The 20,939-nt window shown below is 34.8% G+C and overlaps 1 protein-coding gene across 2 annotated transcripts in view; it reads left to right on the top strand.

Annotated features, from left to right (window-relative positions):
- Window positions 1–20,939, top strand: part of LOC150083713 (uncharacterized) — a 235,025-nt gene that overhangs the window by 191,726 nt on the left and 22,360 nt on the right. For both annotated transcript variants that reach the window (XM_090378142.1, XM_090378143.1), the window contains exons 9-13: window positions 4,870–4,957; window positions 8,720–8,797; window positions 16,207–16,276; window positions 18,314–18,466; window positions 20,498–20,682. In XM_090378142.1, the coding sequence (XP_090234268.1) occupies window positions 4,870–4,957; window positions 8,720–8,797; window positions 16,207–16,276; window positions 18,314–18,466; window positions 20,498–20,682 (574 nt within the window). The remainder of the gene's footprint in view (window positions 1–4,869; window positions 4,958–8,719; window positions 8,798–16,206; window positions 16,277–18,313; window positions 18,467–20,497; window positions 20,683–20,939) is intronic.

Genomic DNA, 20,939 nt, shown 5'->3' with positions numbered 1-20,939 from the left:
ATTGATACAAGTTAATTACAGTAAAAAAATGTTTTATTTTTCATATTCTGTTTAGTTCTTTTTCTGTTTAGTGTAGTAAACTGTACTTAGTAATAAGTCTAATGGCATTAATTTAAATGTCTACTTGACTGCCTTCTTTTAAATCTTAAAAATGGAAAGGAAAAAAAAAAAACAACTTGCATCTGTTGAGCCTTTCTTGCTTATAAAGCAGCATTTTCGTTTCCTTCTGTCAGTGTGGTGACTTACCTTCAATATTGTTATATTTCACACTAAAAACTGTCATGCAGATTTTACATCTTGCACAGTTTGGATTATCATATGCTGCTAATTAGGATAATCTAGTTATTTATCCAGTTATTATCAAAAACTGTTGGATGAATTCCACTTGATGAATTCATCAAGTGGAAGAATCCTCTGATGGGATTCTTCCACTTGTTCAGATTACGAACCTAAGGGAGCATAAATTGAAATTGAGGAAGGACAGATGTAGAATAGATGTGCGGAAATTTGCCTTTAGCCAGTGGGTGGTTAATTGCTGAAACAAACTTCCATCTGTCGTTGTGGAAGCTGATAGGTTAAATAAATTTAAGGAGGTACTGGACATATATTTAGAGGGGATTGTTTTTTAATTTTTTTTTTTTTTTTTTTGGCTGATGCTGCATAAGCTCATACGCTTGCTTTCTTGCATCACATGCCACTACTACTACTAATATTGTCAAAAACTATTGAATAATGAACCAGTCATGTCAAAAACAGTTCCATAATCTTTTTTTATATACTATTTTATTAAAAATTAATATCTTTGAAATAATAACACTAAACATGACATTACATTACACAGTCTTATCACATCTGTTTATGATGTTTATATCTGTTTAACAGTGTTTCATTTCTATGTTAAATTTAGAATTTTTTTTTTTGGCTGGGAGCATAAGTCTCAAACTTCCTTGCACTATATGGCTAATAATAATAATAATAATTACTGGTGACAAATTATGGGTATATGGCTGTAACAAAGGCACAGTCCTCTCAGTAGAAGATTCCATCGAGAGGCCTGAAAAAGCAAGACAATTGATCAAATGTGAAGGTCATGATTATTATGTTTTTTGACTTGCAGGGCATCATTTAAATTTAATATTTAATAAAAAAGTAAAAATAATAAATATAATGAAAAAGATACAAGGTATGAACAAAAAGTTTTTGAAATTGTAGTGTCATAGTAAATCTATATTTATGAATTTCTTTTGCATGGTCAAACAGGGAACCAGGAATACTTAAAAACAGTTTCACGGCAATTTTGCAATGCTGTTTTCAGAAAATGTTCGAAAAAGTGGGTTTCAGGGAATTGGTGCTGGCATCATAATGATGCTCTGAACACTCAGTGCATTTCATTCAAGAATTCCCATCTGCCATATTCAATGGATTTAGTTCCCATTATTTTATTTTATTTTTTTCAAAAGTTGAAAGGGTACAGATTTGCAATAACTGAGGAAATTATTCAGAATGTTGCACAGAACTATTAGCAATTCCAAAAGAAGCCTATTGGGAATGCTTCCAGAGGGTGCAGAAGCATTGGAATTGGTTTATACCCAGGGATTCACATCTAGTGAGTATGGGCTGTGCACACCCAGGGTCCTAAGCTGGATATCATCATTCTTCTCTCTTTCTCTCTCTCTCTCTCTCTCTCTCTCTCTCTCTCTCTCTCACACACACGCGGCAACTCAGAAAACTGTTTTTGGCTGGTGCAGCAAAAGCCTCAGGCTTCCTTGCACCATATGACTAATAACAATAATATACTGTCTGACAGAGACTACCTCAAAAGAGATCCATCTGAATAGCTGGTAAGCTTTATTTCCAAAATATTAATTCAGTCCCCGAACCTTTAATTACACCTTGTATATTTATAATTTGCATGTTCTGGGCACTGGCCTGTGTTGCCTAGGTTATAATCTGGCACTACTGTTATCTGAAAATTCACATATATCAGTATGTGGCTTTGAATCAAAGATGTCACACTAAAACCAAATGTTTGTTTACTTCACGCAGTATTGTTTGTAGGACATCATGAGAAGTAAACTCTTTTGAACTTTTAGAAACAAGAAATGCAAATAATAAAGTAGAATTTTTCGTTTATCATGTCTTAATGCATTCAGTAGATATATCAAGATGTGAAAAAGTTAATGAAATTTTGTACATCTTGATACATATATTGTCCCCTTAGGCTCATAGGCAGCCACTTGCCCCACATATTAATCTGTTACTCCATAGCTTATGTTCTTGATTGATACAAGTTTTTATTTCGCTGTTGTAATGGGTTTTCTCAACCCATGTGGCAATTCTTAATTTTGCTGATTCCATCTGAATTTTTTTTTTTTTTTTTGTAGTATTTAATTTAAAATGGCATATTTTTCTGACATTTCAGTGTAAAGTTCTTTCTTGTTATGAATTTGAAAAAAAATCAAAATTCTTTGCTGTATATCTAGTTGAATCATACAGAAGTATAAAGTCAGGGTGTGATTAGAATTACTTAAATATACTTTCAGAATATTTGAAATTCAAATATATTTTGAGAGGTATTTCCAGAATTTAAAGTGCAGACAGTAGTTTAGCCAAGCAGAAAGAGATCTTATCTAATGATAAAGAGCATCCGACTACTGGAATATTAGTATGTTGAATTGAATTATACTAAGTAGCTCATTTTCCACATAATTTAAGTCTCTTTGTTTTTTTTTTTTTTTTTTTTTTTTTTAGCCATTCAGATTTCTTTATGATACTTGCTTGGTATCATGAAACATTGAAAAGTGTTAGAAATAAATAAAGCAAAGTTTAACCGAAGAAACACAACTACTACTTCTGTGGCTTACATTCTTGCTGTGTGTTCATTCAGTTGAATCATCTGTCAGTCAGTAACTTTGATATGCTATTCTGTTCAGCAGATATTTGATTATCACTTTTCCATGGTAGCACAATACGTTGCCACCTGCTACTCATATGGAGAGATCTGGATTTGGTTCCTATCAATGACTGAAGGAATTTTTAAAGTCCTCTTTGAGGCTGTTGTTAGCTGATTTCAGCCAGAAAAAGTAGACTTTATCCTCAATTTATTCTGCATTTTTTTTTAGCCCAACAATATGCAAATTGCCTGTGAACACTTGCTTCTATAGAGTCATAATTATGCATAACTTTTAATTATTTCATTTTCTTTCTTTTGAGAATAATAATAATCACTGCTCATTCAATGGTCAAAATTGAAAAGAAATAAGCTTGTTAATATTCTTGATTATTAAAAATAACATATTTTATTTTTAATAATCAAGTGTGTAAAAGGACATTAGGAATGCACCTGATTATGAACTAGAATGCATTCCATTGTTCTCCCAACCATTTTGAGCCCTGTACTCATTATACAGGTACATTTAAGGATTAAATAAAACAGCATATTATAACTGATAGTGAAATATTAATGAACCATTTTTTTTAATCAAGAAGTGTGTGCGTGCTTGCTGAATTACTTTATGGAAGCTGAAATACTGAAGTGGCATGGCTTGTTCGGCTCCTGCAGATTTTCCTAACTAAATGAAGGTTATTTTAGGGAAATCTACTAAAGTATGCAATGGGGACAACATTAAATATGGTTGCGATTACTTTTTAATATGGTTTTTTGCAGTTTGTGTTAAGTAATAAATAGTTGTAGATAGTATTCCATTTTGTCATCCTTTATAACACTGTGAAGCAGTACTAAAACACACAGGTAGGTAAGCGTGATAATAAGTGCATATTGTTAAACATCTGAATAGATAAAATTGGTTGATTAATTGGAACCCAAATTTATATATATAATACTGTACATCAGCTAATTGCTTCACATTAATGATGAAAGCAGGTAAAGCAGATAACATGAAATGGCCCAGAATAGACTAACAAAGAGGCAGTCTAATTTAGTTAAATGTATAATTTAGTCTATGCAGTCTAATTTAGTTAAATGTATCCATACATACTGTGCTTTCAGGAGATTATCTAATAAAAGAAAAAAATAGTTACAATACTATTAACATTTAACAAGTTTTTTTCAAAAAATTTCATTAAAATTGCATCTTGTTAATGACATTAACAAGAGATTAATATGGATAGAGAAGAAATTCTCCATTTTCATGAAGGATATGACAGCAACAAATGTTAATTAATGTGATACAGAAGTGTCATACATCTAGTGAGAGATGATTAGTTGAAGAAGCAAATGAGTCTTATCAGAATCATTAATTTATTCATTAGGATTAATATTGAGCTTACTGATTGCATTCCAAAGGAAGAAGAGGCAATGCTGCCATGTCCAGGTATTTTCCAACCAAAGATCAGCCCAATCAAATTTTTATTTGAAATTTACCCATTAAATGTAACAACTTTTGATTGTCATGGTTTTAAGGTTGAAATAATTAAGCTATTCTGTTATAAAGGAAATGGACCAAACTCTTTGAAGTTACACTTAAGCAACTTCAAGGAGTTATTCAATAACTTTTTAGAGTTTGCTTTTGTTGAAACCTCAATCCAAACAAGTGTGGTGTGGATGAATCATTTTAGTAAAATATTTGAGGAAGGGGATGCATTGGTGGCAACAAGTAAATACTGTTTTATCATCCCATATGCCTTGGAAAATTTCGCCTCTAAGTGTAGATGGTGAGGGGAGCCTTCCCGTCCAACATTAGTCATCATCCATCATCATGACGATAGTTAATTTTTTTCTCTAATTGGCTAACAAAAATTTGATTCTTCTCATGTTATAAGGACCACAAAATAATGTAAAGAAGTTTGACTGTAAAAATGGAATGTTTAATTGCATTAATGGAATTGTTTCATTCATTTTATTTACAGTTTAATTGCTGAGGCAAAAGAGAAGGAAGGCTCTTTACTCACATCTATTCAGATTACCTTCTGGGATCACAGTTTAAACAGAGAATTTGTAAGTTTAGTATTATAGGTTTTACTTATTATCATTTTGATTTGAAAAAGTTTTATTTATTTTTTTTAGTTTTTTTATACAATGCCTGGGAGCTTTAATATCTTGTATCAGTTTTAAATTAACAAGGCTTAGATTCTTGTGTTGTCTTCTTATGATATCAAAATTTCACCACTGACTGGTGAAATTTTGAAATCATAAGAGAATGGATCTGGAATCTAAGCCTTCAAAGCACAAAGTTGCTAATGTATGGTGTAGGAATAAACCTGTGGTTGTTATGTAGAACTGGCATTCTGCATTTTTTGGCTTGTATAATATTTAGCTTGGTCCTTGAACATGCACACAGACATAATACATAATAAATCACAGGAACTGTGGTGGGTCTTATGGTTTATTAATGTACCAAAAATATCTCCAAACAATAACAGTGCAAAACTGAACCATGAAATAACATTTTTGTTTTGGTATGTAAAAAATGCCCATGATTTTTTAGAAAACTACAGAAACATTTTAATGACTTTTTAAATGATTAGCTAAAGTAACAATTAGCTGGAGTAGGGACTACTATTAAGAATTAAAATTTAACTTGGAAAATAATACAAAGTTTACATATGTGCATGACATATCAGACTAAAGCTTGATGTTGTCTTGGAGTCTCAAGCATTGTCTTCAACACATGAAATTTATGTAGGCAATATCATCAATTTAATCTGCACTCCTCCCTTTACACCTTCAAGGAAGTGCAGGACAAAAGAATTTCTCTGCTATTGAGATTTCCTACCTTTGCTCCAAGGTCAAGAAACTTAATTTGTAGCACTTTATTTCATGATGATCATTGAGAAATTTCTTGTGATCTTCCCTAGGACAAGGGGAATCCACTTCACAATTTGAAAATTCCTGCTCTAGGACATTTAGCCCATGCTTTATCCAATAAAGTATATAGCAGATTACTGCTCAAATCAGAAAGGTGAATTGTGGTCTTCTGGTTATATAGTGGTTTGCATTGTAGATGCTGAATTCATTTGTCGAATATTTGTGCTACCAGTGGTGATGGTGGTAGAAGGATTCAGGAGATTTAGACTGGTGAAAACTGTTATGACACCCTGCAAGCATCATGTAAGCAGGAAAAAAGTGTCAAGGGCTGATTATAATATTGGTGGATAGTTATAATCCAATCATTGATACCTATCACCTCTCACTGGCTTATACTAGAAATGAGTCCCGAGTCTCAGGAAACCTGCCTGTAAGGTATTTTTGATATCAACCTATAGCATTAATGATTCTGAGGCACAGAAATTTCACACACAGACACACAGAGAGAGAGGGAAAGAGAGAGAAATGCCTGCCAGAATCCTCCCTGCTCTGTTGGCATTACCCAGTTCTGCTAGACATATGGGACTGAGTTTTTCCACTACTCTCTTGTAGGGCATATGATACATCACTGTTGAGCCCACTAAAGTGCTTCCTTCTTACCTTGAGCATTGTACATGAGAGAGTTGGTCTTTCCATCAATTTGAGGGGACTGTGTGAGCAATGTAACTGCTGAGGAATATGCGGTGGTCATTCCCTGACCTTTCCGTATCCTCCGTATTTGGTGGTGATGGGCTCGAACCCCGGTCTAATCAAGAAGCGTGTGCTACGGACTGCTGCTGCTCCTTCCCACCTGGCTACGGAGGCGCCAAAAGGTTGAAGTATGTTGACAATAGAGAAGGCGACCCCAATATGGTCAGTCAGGCTGGCTCAGGCCCCACCAGGAGGAAAGATGGGGGTGGCAGGGAGGGTAGGGGACAGAAAACTGTCCCCCCCACCAGGGAACAGGCGTAAAGGCACCGTGCAAGGGAGCACGGAGCAGATTGCCCATGAGGCATGCCAGAGGCAAGCTGCCTCATGTCATCGTCATTTGGTTAACATCTGGTCCTGGTAGGTGTCCAGGTCTGTGATGAGGTCAATGTCATGTTGGTTCGAGTCTGTCAGTGTCTTGTTCAATTGTCCTGTCCCTCTGCTGCCTGTCATGTCTGTGCTCCAGTGGTTGATATCAAATCGTTCATGATCTTGAGCACCTGATAGTGTCAGTTCCAGGTGGATGTCAAGTCCAGTAGTATTGTCATTCATAGGGCTTATATCCATTCGTCACTGACATACCCCCATAAAGTTGTCACATTTATGGGGTATGTCAGTGACGTTCCATGACAGTAAGTGTCCTTTGCCTCAGGAAGAGTTCCTGGGTGAAGTTGGAGAATGCCAGATATTCCTCCCTTGTGTCTAGCAGGTGGTATTCCTGTCCTCTGGGTAAGTAGGTGAGTTTTATTTTCAGGATGTTGCAGAGGTCATCATAGAGCTGGCAGTCATTCTTGAGTCATACATACTGCCAGCTCTCCAGACCTCCACAAATGCAGGAAGCTTCCTCTTCTATCCCGAGGAGGGACAGCTTAGCATTGATTGCTTCATGCCCTGTTAAAAGATACGTTAGCTGCAGTTCTGGTGAGAACCAGCTCAGTGCCCTGGGGGAAGATCCGGCTGACATAAGGCACAAATTTCCTAGTAATTTTTCCAGTGTGGGAGTGATTCCATCGTTCTTGTCTCACTTGTATCAGTTAAGCTTGGAGCCTGCTCTTTTCTGCAGTGGGATCATTTGCTGGGTCCGTAGTGTAACCGAGGCGGATTTTGCTGGTACCCTTGGCTAGGTGGTGTAGGAGTCCCGTGCACACATCTCCAAATCCAGATGCCTGCAAGGATTTGCAGGGCGTGTGTGCTTACTTTACTGCTTGTACTGTTGATGGTGAGAAGAATTGTTCTTTGAGTGGAGTCAATAATTCTTTTGTTGATGGCAGACGTGGCCTTGTACCACGCTCCAGTGGCATAGGTGGTTATGGGTGCGAAAACATTTGTTTTATGGATAGTGTAAGCTCCGATTTTAACCTTTGTATATTTGAGGTGGTCTTGGAAGGAGAGGTTCTGATCCAGTATGACTCCGAGGTACTTGAGCTGCTTGGTGAATTTATTGTTGCTTGGTTGATTTTTATCTGGGGAAATTGCTGGATGTCTAGCTTTCCCTTCAGCAGTATAGAGTTGGTTTTTGCCAGGGAGATATTTAGTTCATATCTAGTATGGTAATGACATGCGTGTATTCCCCTGGTTAGGATTTGGGTATAGATCAGCCATCTAGTATGATTCAGACTTGGAATGAGGGTAGCCAAGTCTTGAGAGTGATTACTTCCCAGGGTTCCTGTCACCTGGTAGGCTCTGTCCTTGGATTGTTGGCAAGTTCTGTGGAAACAAAGTTTCTTGGGCGGGAACTGCAGAGTTTTCTCCTGGAGAGACTCCAGCTTTTTCCTTATATTTTGGCAAACAAGCAGATATGGTCGTTCTCATTAGGAAGCCAGTTCCTCCTGCTACTGACCTGCTGCATAGTGGCAAGGCCTAGTCGTCTGAACGAAAATGTAATATTTTTGGCAGATTGGGGAAGGACAGTTACAAGTAAACCAAAATTACTTTATTTTAATCGGTGCTTATGGATATACTAAAAACACCCCTAAAAATAAGTGTTCCCAAATAGACTTAGTTTTTAGTAGGAGTTTATAAATTTTTTTTTTTTCCTTTTTACAGCTTATTAGTGTGATTGCATTAATATTCCAGTACTGTAAAGTACTGTAAAAAAAAGAATTTATAGTACCTATAAATTCTTTTCACTGTGACTTTTTTTAATGATTTATTTAAAACAAAGTTTATTCAGTACATTTACTCAACATACTTTCTTGATTCCAGCGTGAAGCTGTGAAAGTTAACAATCGGCATACAGTCCTGGATTGTATAAAGTTTGTATTAACCCAGCTGGGAAAAAGAGTAAGTTTATTCATATTTGTTTTTCTGTAACATAACATAATAACATTTGTAATTTGAATAGCTATTTATTTCAAATCTTATAAAAATTGAATCTTGTGGATTTTCATGGTTTAAAGCTACTCTGAGAATAGTTTATGCTACGTGCTTTGTTAATGTATTTGCACACAAAATGATCTTTTTCTGCAATTTAAAAAGAAAGTTGCTCCAAAATTTTTTTTTTTTTTTTTTTTTTTGTGAATAAACTACAAAGTGCTAATATATGTACACTTTCAGATAATTTAATTGGGTTGTCTTCAAATAATTTACATATTCCTTGACTGAATTACATTAAACATGTTTGCAAATGCATAAAGCATCTATTTTATAGTGCTTATTTTCTTTACCATATCTATCTGCACGTAACTTGACTCACAATAAACAGATTTTCATGAAATTTTATATTTGGATCAGGGTTCGAAATGGAAAATTTATATGAATTGGAAACTTTGTTGTAGTTTTATAGCAACTTAACATTTCATATTAACTTTCTGAAAACTGTTGTAAAATATGTTGCATTGATATCTGTACAGGATCGACATGTTGCAGTGGCTAACACCATATGATCCACAGAAAGATACCAGAGTGATAAATGATATAACGCTCGTGCATTTTGAGGACCTTGAGGTTCCCACAATGTACCAGACTTATATATTATATTTCAGCTCAGTGGTATTTATTAATACCATAAGTATTATATGGGGAATTCATTTATGAAATTCCACTGAATTCCTATTGTGGTACTGCACGATATGGTTTTGCTGCTAAATTTTAACCTGGGCCCGACTTTCAAAGGAGGTTCAAATGCATGTCCCCAACATTTTCCTCTCACTTTCCATCTTAGATTTGAGCATGTTCATTCAAAAATGAGGGTGTGTTACACAATTCTCTTGTCTTTTTAAAGAAATTTCATAATGTTATTTGGTTTCAAACATTGCTATGGAACCAAGTTAGTGTTTCATTCATGTCTGTATTAATTTTTTTTTTCATGCAAAATTCTCTCTCTCTGCAAACGAATTCATTTATTCACAGGGACTTGGAAAATAATTTGTGTAGAATTTTTCAGAACAATCGTTTCATTCAGATGGGGTTTGCAGATTTAGCAAAACTTTTTGTTAAAATGGTGTCTGTTGTAACAAGAATTTGCTGTGTAAAAAGTTAGTCAGAAAACAGTGACTGATGTGTTTATGTATCTTGCATATAAATTTCATATTTATATATATAAAAATGATAAAGATGCAGTTAAATTACAAAAGTCTTATCAAACAGGAATGAGCTATAAGAATACAAAATTTATAAAATGTATATAAGACAGGGTTATGAATCTGGGAACTACGGTAAACGCAGAAAGGACCAGCAACCATAATGAATAATAGATAAAAAGGTAAAAATCAGTATATGGTAGGGGAGTTGAGCTATCAGGTGTGGAATAGGGAGAACATGTAAGTAAAAAATCAATTTACCTGAAATAAAAATAAAATGCAATTAATAAGGGCATAATAATTGTAAGAACCTAAAGCTGTTGTCCTAGGACTTCTTAAAAAGGGTTGGCAGCAAAAATTGTAGGAGCCACAACAATCGGGCCAGGTCTCTCCACATTTTCCGGTCCATACAGACTCTAAGCTTTTTATTTTTGCCCCATCTCTTAGATTTTTTTTTTTTTTTTTTTTGTGTTTACATTTCATTCTTCTCTTTCCACAGGATTTTATTTATCATTATTATTTTTATCTTATCTTATCTTCCTTCATGGATTAGGCGATCCGCCTGTTTCAATCTCAAAGAGGTCTGCCCATCTTTTCTTTGGTCTTCCTCTGTCTCTTTTTCCTTTTGATCTATATGTATAAGCTAATTTAGGGAATCTATTATCTTCCATTCTTTCTACATGTTCTTTCCGTTGCAGGCAGACAAAAAAACTGCATCAATTGTGAATTTTGCAAATGTATTTTGCACTGCATTGTGGGTTGCAGAAATATTCAAAATGCATTTGTTAGATGGGATATATATCTCTGTGAATAAAATCCAATAAAAAGACCACCTGATATACCTAATTGCCATAAATATCTTCCCAAAGGGTAAAATGTGTAATTAATGGAAATATAAGAAATCGTGCAAATGGCAATCATGACAACCAGACACATTTTATTGCATTTATGTGTACAAACTGAAATGACAAGTTAACATAATAGTATTATGTACTCTAAATCAGCAAAATAAGTCCTCAGTATTTTTTTGTTCTTCTTCAAGTTTCAATTACAGCCTTGCAACGATCTGGCATAGAGTTAATCAACTTCTGGATATACGGTTGCCCAATTTTGTGATACCACACCCTTACAATGCTCTCTTGCAGCTGAATCTTACTTGTTAGCATCTTCTGAGCAATTTTAGACGACATTATGTACCAGAAATTTTCAATAGGGTTCAAATCTGACTGTTGCTGGGCCAGTCCAACACTGTAATGCCAGCATTTCTGAGGTATGACTGCACATTAAGGGAGAAAAACGATGGAAAATGTTGGTGTAAGTATGTTTTAAACCTTGTGAGACAAGAAAAACTCATGATTAAATCTAAATAGCATAAAACTTACCAATTTTGCTGTGTGGCAAGGTGCTGAGTCCTGTTGAAAAATGTAGTTTTGGATGTCTGTGTGGTCATCTCTAATAACGGGTTTCAGGTACTTCTCCAAGATAGCAGTGTAGGTTTCTGCATTCACCATTCTGTTAATAAACTTAATTTGACCCACCCCTTTGCTTGTTATGCATGCCCAGACCATCTGACCGGCAGCTAACTTTACAGTTGGCATTATGCAGTCAGAATGGTATGCCTCCAATTTTCGTTTTCTGGCATATCGCTTCCCATCTGAGCCATGCAGGTTGAATTTCGATTCGTCAGAAAAGATGACGATATCCCATTGCTCTTTTGTCCACGAAACATGCGTTTCAGCCCAAGCAAGTTGCTTCTTCCTCATTTGTTGGGTCAACAAAGGCTTCTTCTTGGGCCGATGGGCATGCAGACCACATTCCGAAAGCCATCTTTGGATGGTTCATGCACTTGTTTCAACACCAGAGGCCATCTCAAAGTCCAGTTTGAGATCAGGAGCACTAGCATGGCGATTACGAAGGCATAGCCGTTTCAAATATCGATCTTGGGAAGGTGTAGTCACTCTCTTATGGCCTGATCCAGGTCTTCTCTTCACATCACTGCTTTCACGCTTTAATTTCAGCACCCAGGATACTGTTGGCTGCTGGCAGCCTATTTTATCAGCGATAGATGCATAGAAAGCCCTTCCTGAGACAGTGCAACAGCCACACTTTTTCTCTTGGTATTAACTTAACATATGAAGCCATGCTTACACCTCTGCAAAACAGGTTTCATGCAATAGAAGTGTTATCTGATGCAATACCTTTCTTTGAAACAAACAAAATTACTGTAATCAAACAATATCTTATACATTTCACTATAAATGTTTATTTATTTATTTTTTTTATGGTGATGCAGTTTTTATGTTCTCCACTGTATATAAATTTGGAATTTCACTGGAAAATCTACAGGGTGTCTCAAAAATATTGGTACAAACGTTTAGGGGAGGTAGGTAACATCTAAAGGAATGTGAATCGCATAGGAACCCATAACCGGAAACGTCACCATAAGTTGGTACACGGCGCTGTTCATCAGTTCGCAAGAGTGAAAATTTCTGGTTTACTCATTCAAGCAGTAGTCGCAGCACTAAGAGCATACATCGATATACGAACTTGTGAGCTGGCAGACATGCACCTAGTGTATGGATTAGCAGAGGGCAATGGACGAGCCGCTCAACGAAAATATGGAGACTGCTTCCCAGACAGACATGTACTGGACCACCGTTTGTTTGCACGTGTGCGTCAAAATTTGTGCAATTATGGGTCATTTAGAGGTAACAGGAGTAGTGTGGGCAGACCACGTTTGATGTGAATTCCCGCCATGGAAGAAAGTGTGTTGAATGCCGTCAAGAATAATCCTACTACCAGCACACGTGCCATTGCCGCTGCCTTAGGAGTGTCTCGTTGAAGTGTACAGCATGTCTGGCACGACGATTCCTTACACCCCTTTCATCTCCAAAGGGTTCAGTTACTGCTCCCCCAGGATCATCCTGCATGTGTGGCTTTTGTGCAATGGTTTCTCCAAGAAAGTGTTCAAGACTTGAATATTCCAGCCTATGTTTTGGTCACAGATGAGGCTTATTTCACTCGGGAAAGCTTATTCGATCAGCACAATGCTCATGTGTGGGCTCACAACAACCCACACGGTGTGTGCTCCCATGCAGCACAACATCACTTCACAATAAATGTGTGGGCAGGTATGGTCGGTGACTGCTTAGTCGGCCCATACCTGTTACCATCCCGCACGAGCTCCGCTAAATATCGGATCTTTCTTGAACAAGTTCTACTAAGGTTACTTGACGATGTTCCAGCAAATGTGAGATGCAACATTTGGTTTCAACATGACGGGGCGCCTGCACATTATGGAAGGTGTGTTCGTGACCATTTGAACAGGCGTTTTGGGCGTCGATGGATTGGCCGTGGTGGACCCGTTGCCCCCACACTCACCTGATTTATCGAGCCTTGATTTCTTTCTGTGGGGGTCCTCAAATCTATCGTGTATGAATCGCCTATGGAGACGGAAAGGGATCTCATGGTGAGACTCGTCTGTGCTGCTGCTACTGTCAAAGAAACTCCAGGTGTGTTCGACCATGTCCGCCAATCTATGCTGCGTCAGTGTCATGCATGCAACGCGTCTAATGGTTGGAACCTTCGAGCATCTGTTGTAACATTATGAAATGCATCCATCTCGTACTCCATTGTTAATATTATGTCAAATAAATGTTGGCCGCTAATTACTGTCTTGTGTCATTTCTGCTTCTTGTGCCTCTGCTACTACTTTTCCGTGACGTTTCCGGTTATGGGTTCCTATGCAATTCAGATTCCTTAGATGTTACCTACCTCCCCTAAACGTTTGTACCAATATTTTTGAGACACCCTGTATATGCATTTCAAGTTTTCCTCCATTATTTTGCCTATATGCAAATAAGCAGATTATTTTGCCTCTAAGCAAATATGCTTAGAGACAAAATAATCTTTTTCTTGACGTGCCTTTTCCTCCATTATTTTGCTTAGAGGCAAAGTAATGGAGGAAAAGGCATTTCCCCCCAAAAATATGAACATAAACATTTATGGCATTTGCCCAAACATATGCAGACTTTATCACACTTAACAATATGACATATGCTGGAGGCATTGAACTTAAAAAAGCCGAGAACTGAATATTTTTGTGCAGACGTTGTGATCTGAATAGACTTGTTGTGTAGTAGGTAACAGTGTACATTTCATGCTGGTGTGTCACTTTTTAGTTTTTTTATGCTTTTCATTTCCTGATGGTCTTCATATTGTCTCCATTGCACAGTTAACCATTTTTCCCCAGTAGGCCTTCCAAAACAGTGCTTTAACTATAACCACTCTGTATTCATAAAGTAACAGCAACAAAGCATTGTATTATAATTATATTGCCATACCTTACATTCAAATAAGATACTGCAATGGAATATACATTATTTCAATTAAAAAGTGCCACGAGTCTATCTTTCTTATTTTTAGGTTTATGCAATTTGTTGTTCGGATCTTTTTCGTTATATTTTTAAATCCGGGCCCTTTTTGCTAAGAGATTTAAATATGATCTTAAAATTGTACTAAGTATTGCCATTTATATTTTATTTTAATGAATTGATAGACACTACACTATTATATCACATGGTAGGTTGAGTAATTTATTATCAAAATGATACAATTTAAAGGAATTGAACCATCTCAATGCCAAACACTTGTTTATGGCTACATTTTGGGTACACTGTTTCCCATCTTCAGGCCTGTTAATGTGATCCAGGAGTGGGGTCTCTTGATCCAGTTGGGGAAGACTGGCCCAGAAGACTTTCCCAACATTAGTTGTATAGAAGAACCTAGCTGTGGAAAAATAGTTATGTCACCTCTTTTCACACTACAAATCTCTCCCACTCTTCATTAGATTGGTTTAAATTTGTTTCAGAAGTACACAATAACATTTTTAGATTAAACCAAGGAACAACCTTCCCATTTGAAAAAATAATAATAAGTTAAATTAATATCGTATGAGTGGAGAATGAAATTAGAATAGTATTTAGAAATAAAATCTAAACTTTTTTTGTGTGTGTGTACTGTATATGTGTATTCTGGATTTTATAAGAATAGGAAGATGTGTACTTAGCTTAATACTCTTCTTCTTCCACAACTGTGTTTCTAAACACTGTGTGGCCCTGAGGAATGCTTTATTAGGAAGTTTTTTGTTTTACTTTTGTAAATCAAAAACTTTGTACATGAATACCTTTAAATTTTAATTCTTCTTATTTTGGCTTAGTTGTCCAATATTAGTGAAATTATTTCGAAAAGATCAAAAAATTAGTAGAATACTCATTGTTATTTCTTTTTTGATGTATCTCTTTCATCCATTTATGTATCACTTGACTCATTCATCAACTTTTGTATCTGAATTTCAGGGATTAGCTTTTGTAAGCCAAAATGGCAACACTTCCTTGAAGATTTGTAACTTTATTTTGAAATGTTATTTGAAACAATGTTATCTAAAAAATGTGTGTGTGTGTATATATATATATATATATATATATATATATATATTTATTCTGGAAAAGGTTAATGTGCTCCTTGTAATGATTTTTTATCTAATCAGAAAGTTGAAAACATCAAAAATTTTTGTATGCTTTATGGCTAAATGCTTAATTAGAATTATCCGAGAAAATCAGAATCTGTCATGAAACAAAACTACAAACCAAGTGTGCTCTGCATGCAGTACTACTGCTGTTAAATCGATTATTACATTAACCTATTCTGGAGTACGTGTGTGTCTGTATACTTTTTACGTGCATGGGCCCTGGGGAGTATGTACTTATACAGTTATGTTAAACTAATATATATATGTATGTTTGCAAGGTCATTTCATATAACATTTAAAAGTATGTTAAACTCATTCAATAAGGGTTGCACACACATCTCTTATATGTGTTTCTAAGTGATTGTAGACAGTTTTTATAATTTCAGCATGAAAATAGACTTTAAAATTGGAGGGGGAGGATAGCTTACAAATGCTGAAATTCTCTACAATTCAGATGTAGAAGTTTAATGAGATTGTATAAAGTGATACATAAATAGGTGTAGAATGTAGTACTACATCAAAAACTGAAGTAACAAGTTTTTTATACTTTTTTTACTATTATTTTTCAAATTATTTTCAGTTTTTTTGCAATTGTATTTTATATAAATTTTATTTGATTAAAAAAATTTATTTCTTTTAAGGAACTTGTCAGTGGTGAGTACCAGCTGTGGGTAAAAACAGGAAAAGATGATGCACCATATCCATTAATAGGCAAGTATATGATATAGTTCATTAATAAATACAAATTTATTTGTTATATTATTTCTGAAACTGACTTGGAATTTCCTCTGAATTAATTTTAATGACAACATAATTTGAAATTCTGCTGATAAATATTTACAAAGAGAGGAGAAATATTTATAATATTTATATAAATAAATCATATTTATAGAACATAAATTGCTATTTTAACTGGATATGCTTTGTTTTAAACTGAAACAAGAAAATTTGGTTAAATTTTGCTGGATTTTCATATAAAATTTTTTTTGTATTATTAAAGTCGCATTCAGTGGGGAAAAATGTGAACTATTATTCTTTTCTGTTTCAAGTTTGAGGTTATAATACTTAAGTAAATCTCTCATGAAAAGTAAACTTCAGCACTTTAAGTTTCTACATGATAAAGTTAGTCCATAACATTCTTCATATTGCCCTTCTCAGACTATAATATCCTCTCAGAGCCCTCTATGGATATTGTCGTGACAAGTCGGGATGAAGTCTTCTCATAATGGCTCTCTTTGTTGTTTCTGCTCCTCCGAGACGGTGTGCGGCACAACTTTTCACAGCCCTTCCTTTTCCCTAAATCTTCATGTGGAAGTTGACGAATGTTGTCTCATTCATATCCAACTTTGTCGGCCATTTTTCTGATTGTCAAACAATGATCTCTTGCCAATAATTTTCAAACTTTTGCAAGTTTGTCCTTATTGATAGGTTGATGGACATCCATTTCTTGGGTCATCACAAACATCCTCACATTTATCTTTGAACTGCTTATACCATTTAAACACACTTGTATGACTTAATGTTTCATCATCATAAACAGTTTTCAACATTTCATATATTTCTGTTTCAGATTTTCCCAGTTTAAAGCAAAATTTGATATTTGTTTGTTGCTCCATTGCAAAATTGAATATCTTGGAACATTAATGCTACTAATGAAACTGTTTGTTACTTGAAACCTGTCAGCCTACTGGATAGCTTCTCTACCACCATCTGTTGGAGGAAGTTTGAACTATATCATACCACTTCTGTTTATTTTTCAAACTCATCGAACTTGCAGCGGCACTAGTCTGTAAATAAAACAGAGTTTCATTAAAATATGTACTAAAGAAAAAATGGGTTGGGAAGAATAGTTGGTGAAAGCTATGCAGGTATGTTTTTTTTTTTTTTTTTTGTGAATGAGAAAACCCACTTTTCAGAAGTGATAGAAAGCAAATGACCTCTTCCTCTGCTCATTTCCCATAGACCAAAGCATATTTTTCTCCTTGGTAGCAATTTGAATAATCTTACCATATACTTGTGGGCTAAATGTAAATCCAGATTTACACAGACTGTATTCAGATCCATAATGTGAAAAAAATCTTAATTACTTGTGTCTATTGAAAAACGATTCAGACTAAAACTATTTCTGCCACATCTGAGCTCCTATAATGATTTCAGCAAACCTCTTCAATGCTTGACACATTCTGCCCAGGAATACCAGAAACAAACTATACCTAATATTTCTACGTGACTGAATGGTCACTCTGGATGGATTTTATTTCCTGTACCAGCAATTAAAACCATTAACATACTCAATATAGACCTTCTTACTGGTGATCTTCTCACCAGTGATCCAGATTGTTTGAAAAAAGTGTCTGCTTATGTTACTTCGGTAGGCTTCAAAGATTGTGTACATGCTACGTGTTGCATGTATTGATTGTTGTGAGCATCTGTGTTTTTAGTGAACATTGCCTTATTTTATTAAGTGTATTATTTAAATCCATTTCTTATAAGACCAACTGGTCCGCATGCTATACAGGGCACATTGAAACCTCCAATAAAGCCTGTTTATTTATCTGCACAAATGGAATAATGAATACACTATTAATGGGAATAAAATTTACACTTATGTTGCTTAATAAATTATAAGTGCATCATATTGAGAGGTATAACTACTATTTGTAAGTTTGTTTTAATTTAAAAAATGCAGTTCAAAATTCAAAAGTTCATACTAGAGTTTTTAAAAGTATTCTACTTTATTTTTTCCAGGTCACGAATATCCCTTTTGTATTAAAATGAATTTTATCCGTGAACTCTTGAGGAAATCTGAGTTAGATTTGTCCAACTTCAAAAATGTTAGCACAGATGCAAAGTGCACATTTATCCTGAGGAGTAACTCGAACAAGTCATCATTGCTAATTGGTAAAGTATTCAGCCTTAATAAATAACACATATTCTATATTAATAATAAAAAAATATATATTTATTTTGTATGAGTCCATTATAGCGTACAGGCCAATTCAATTATATATAACAGAAATGTAATAATTGAAGTCAGAATTATATACAGTAAACCCCTGCGATTCGCGGGGGTTACGTTCCTGAGAAATGCCGCGAATACTGAGTTATGGCTCCCATAGTAATAAAGGAGTTCCATTCCAAAGTATGAAATATATAAGAAAAACTAGTCTAAAATTTTGTCTATGTATGTATTATATGTATCTTCATAATATGACTATGTACATAGACAGTACATAGTGAAAAGCAAGCATATGGCATCGAAATGAAAATAAGAAACAATTTAATATTAAATCTAATATTTATTAGAAATTTCAAACCAGCACCTTTGCTAGCTAAAAAACTTATCCTGCCAGTGCTATCACCAGTTTCGCTAAAGTGTTGATAAAGATGTTTTGCCTTTTCACGAATGATGAGTGAACTTAACGAAATTTTATTTTGAGTTCGGTCTTCTATCCACAGATTTAAAGCCTTTTCCATTTTTTTCTAATTTAACATCACAAGTTACAGAGCAAATTTTTGAAACAATTAGCGCGTTTTCACGGACACTACGGCAGATTTTTTCTTCCGATTTTTTGATTGATCGTACCGTTGACTCATTGATTTTATAATGTTTTGCCACTGAGAAGACACTTTCACCATTAGAAATTTTGTCTAATAACTCAATTTTATTCGCTAATGTCATCACCTTCTTTGATCTTTTCACATTTCCCTTGTTATTCATAGCCATATTTTTGTACGTGTTAGAAAGAACTTGTCCACAATAAAGTCACTTTCTTCCGTTAATACACACACGAAAAAGTCTGTTTTACACTGCAAAACGGTAGATTTATCACTTTTGTAAGCATATCAATTTATAACCCCAAACCTGGCATTGACATGTTCGTATCAATTTATAAATTGATAAATTTATTCAATTTATAAACATAAATTAAAAGCAAACGACGAAACCTTCCATGGCAAGCGCATAACGCATACTGAACAAGGATTAGCGAGAAACAACCACGCTTGCGATTTTGTCACCCCTCTCCCCCCACCCACTGAGCGCTGTTTTGACCGGAAGAGATAATTGTAATCACGCCCATGTTTTTTTATGGCGGAAAATGTTGACGGCGCTTTAAAATTCACTTTTTTTTTTTTAGGTTTCATTTTATATTAAATCAGCGACCGCAAATAGCGTGGGTTTACTGTACTTATATATTATATTTAAAACTCTCTTTATATACATAATCTTATTTTAAATCCTTTCATTTGATGGTATATAATATAATTGATATTTTATCATGTTTTGCATATTCCAAAATAGTCAAAAGTATAATAAATACCTAGTTGGCTACAGAATAATAATGTAACTGTAACAAAGAGGTCACACCAAGTCTTGGCAAACTTACAACTGTGATTTTTTTTTTTTTTTGTTTTTAGATTATTAACAATATAGATTTGCTTTTATAAGTAAGAACCTTTTTTTTTTTTTTTTTTAATTTGTAATAGAAATTTAATTGAACATCAGTTTTTCCATGGAAACTCTGGTTTTTCACCCAAAAACATGAGCAAACTGAATATAAAATATGTATACACTTTCAGATAAGATGCACTCAAACTATGTTGTGCATATCCAACATCAGATATCCTAGGCAAATGCTTAATATAGGAATATTCCAAATTTTAAACTCTTTAACAAGTATGTTGAGAAATATACAGCTACAAATCACAGAAGTTATTTTATAATCATCCTCCACTACTTTATGAATCCCGCCTCGGGCCTGGATCAAAGTACTGTAAAAACCTTGGGAGGTGCATTATGGCCACAGAAGCCGATGCGCCAACAACTACCAAAAAAAAACAAAAAAAAAACTACTTTATGAAGAAAACAAATTTTGAACACATTCACTGTAAACTGTTTTAAATGCGAACATTTTTACTTCTTAATTACAGGGCCAAGAATTGTAAAGAAAAGCAAAAAGATTCGCAAGCCAACTCTAATCCACTGGCCATTCAGACGCCAATCCAGCAAACAGGATTCAGTAGATGGTGGTTCAGTTTCTGTACAACATGGTAATTTGTTTGGCCAGCCTCTTGGTGAACTGTGCAAGGACGGCAACATCCCAAAACCAGTAGTTGTAAGTGTGTTTGAATTAATTTTTGTTGAATTGAAAGAGAAAGTAGCTTCTGAGATTGAAATAATATGACAATATTAATGGAATAAATAGATGTACCCTTGATGCCATTTAGATTTGAAAAGTGAATTTTAACTGGCTTCTGATGTTATATAATTTGTACAGATATAGCAACATTAGATCATTTTATATATTTTAAAACATTTTGTATGTTTTAATTTAAAAAATGCCAATACTTCATCAATATGAATTGCAGTCAA

Source organism: Mastigoproctus giganteus, chromosome 7, assembly GCF_048544385.1.
Source record: "Mastigoproctus giganteus isolate SK-2022 chromosome 7, ASM4854438v1, whole genome shotgun sequence".
Lineage (NCBI taxonomy): Eukaryota > Metazoa > Arthropoda > Arachnida > Uropygi > Thelyphonidae > Mastigoproctus > Mastigoproctus giganteus.
Note: the sequence above shows the minus strand (reverse complement) of the source record. Positions and strands in the feature narration are given on the sequence as shown.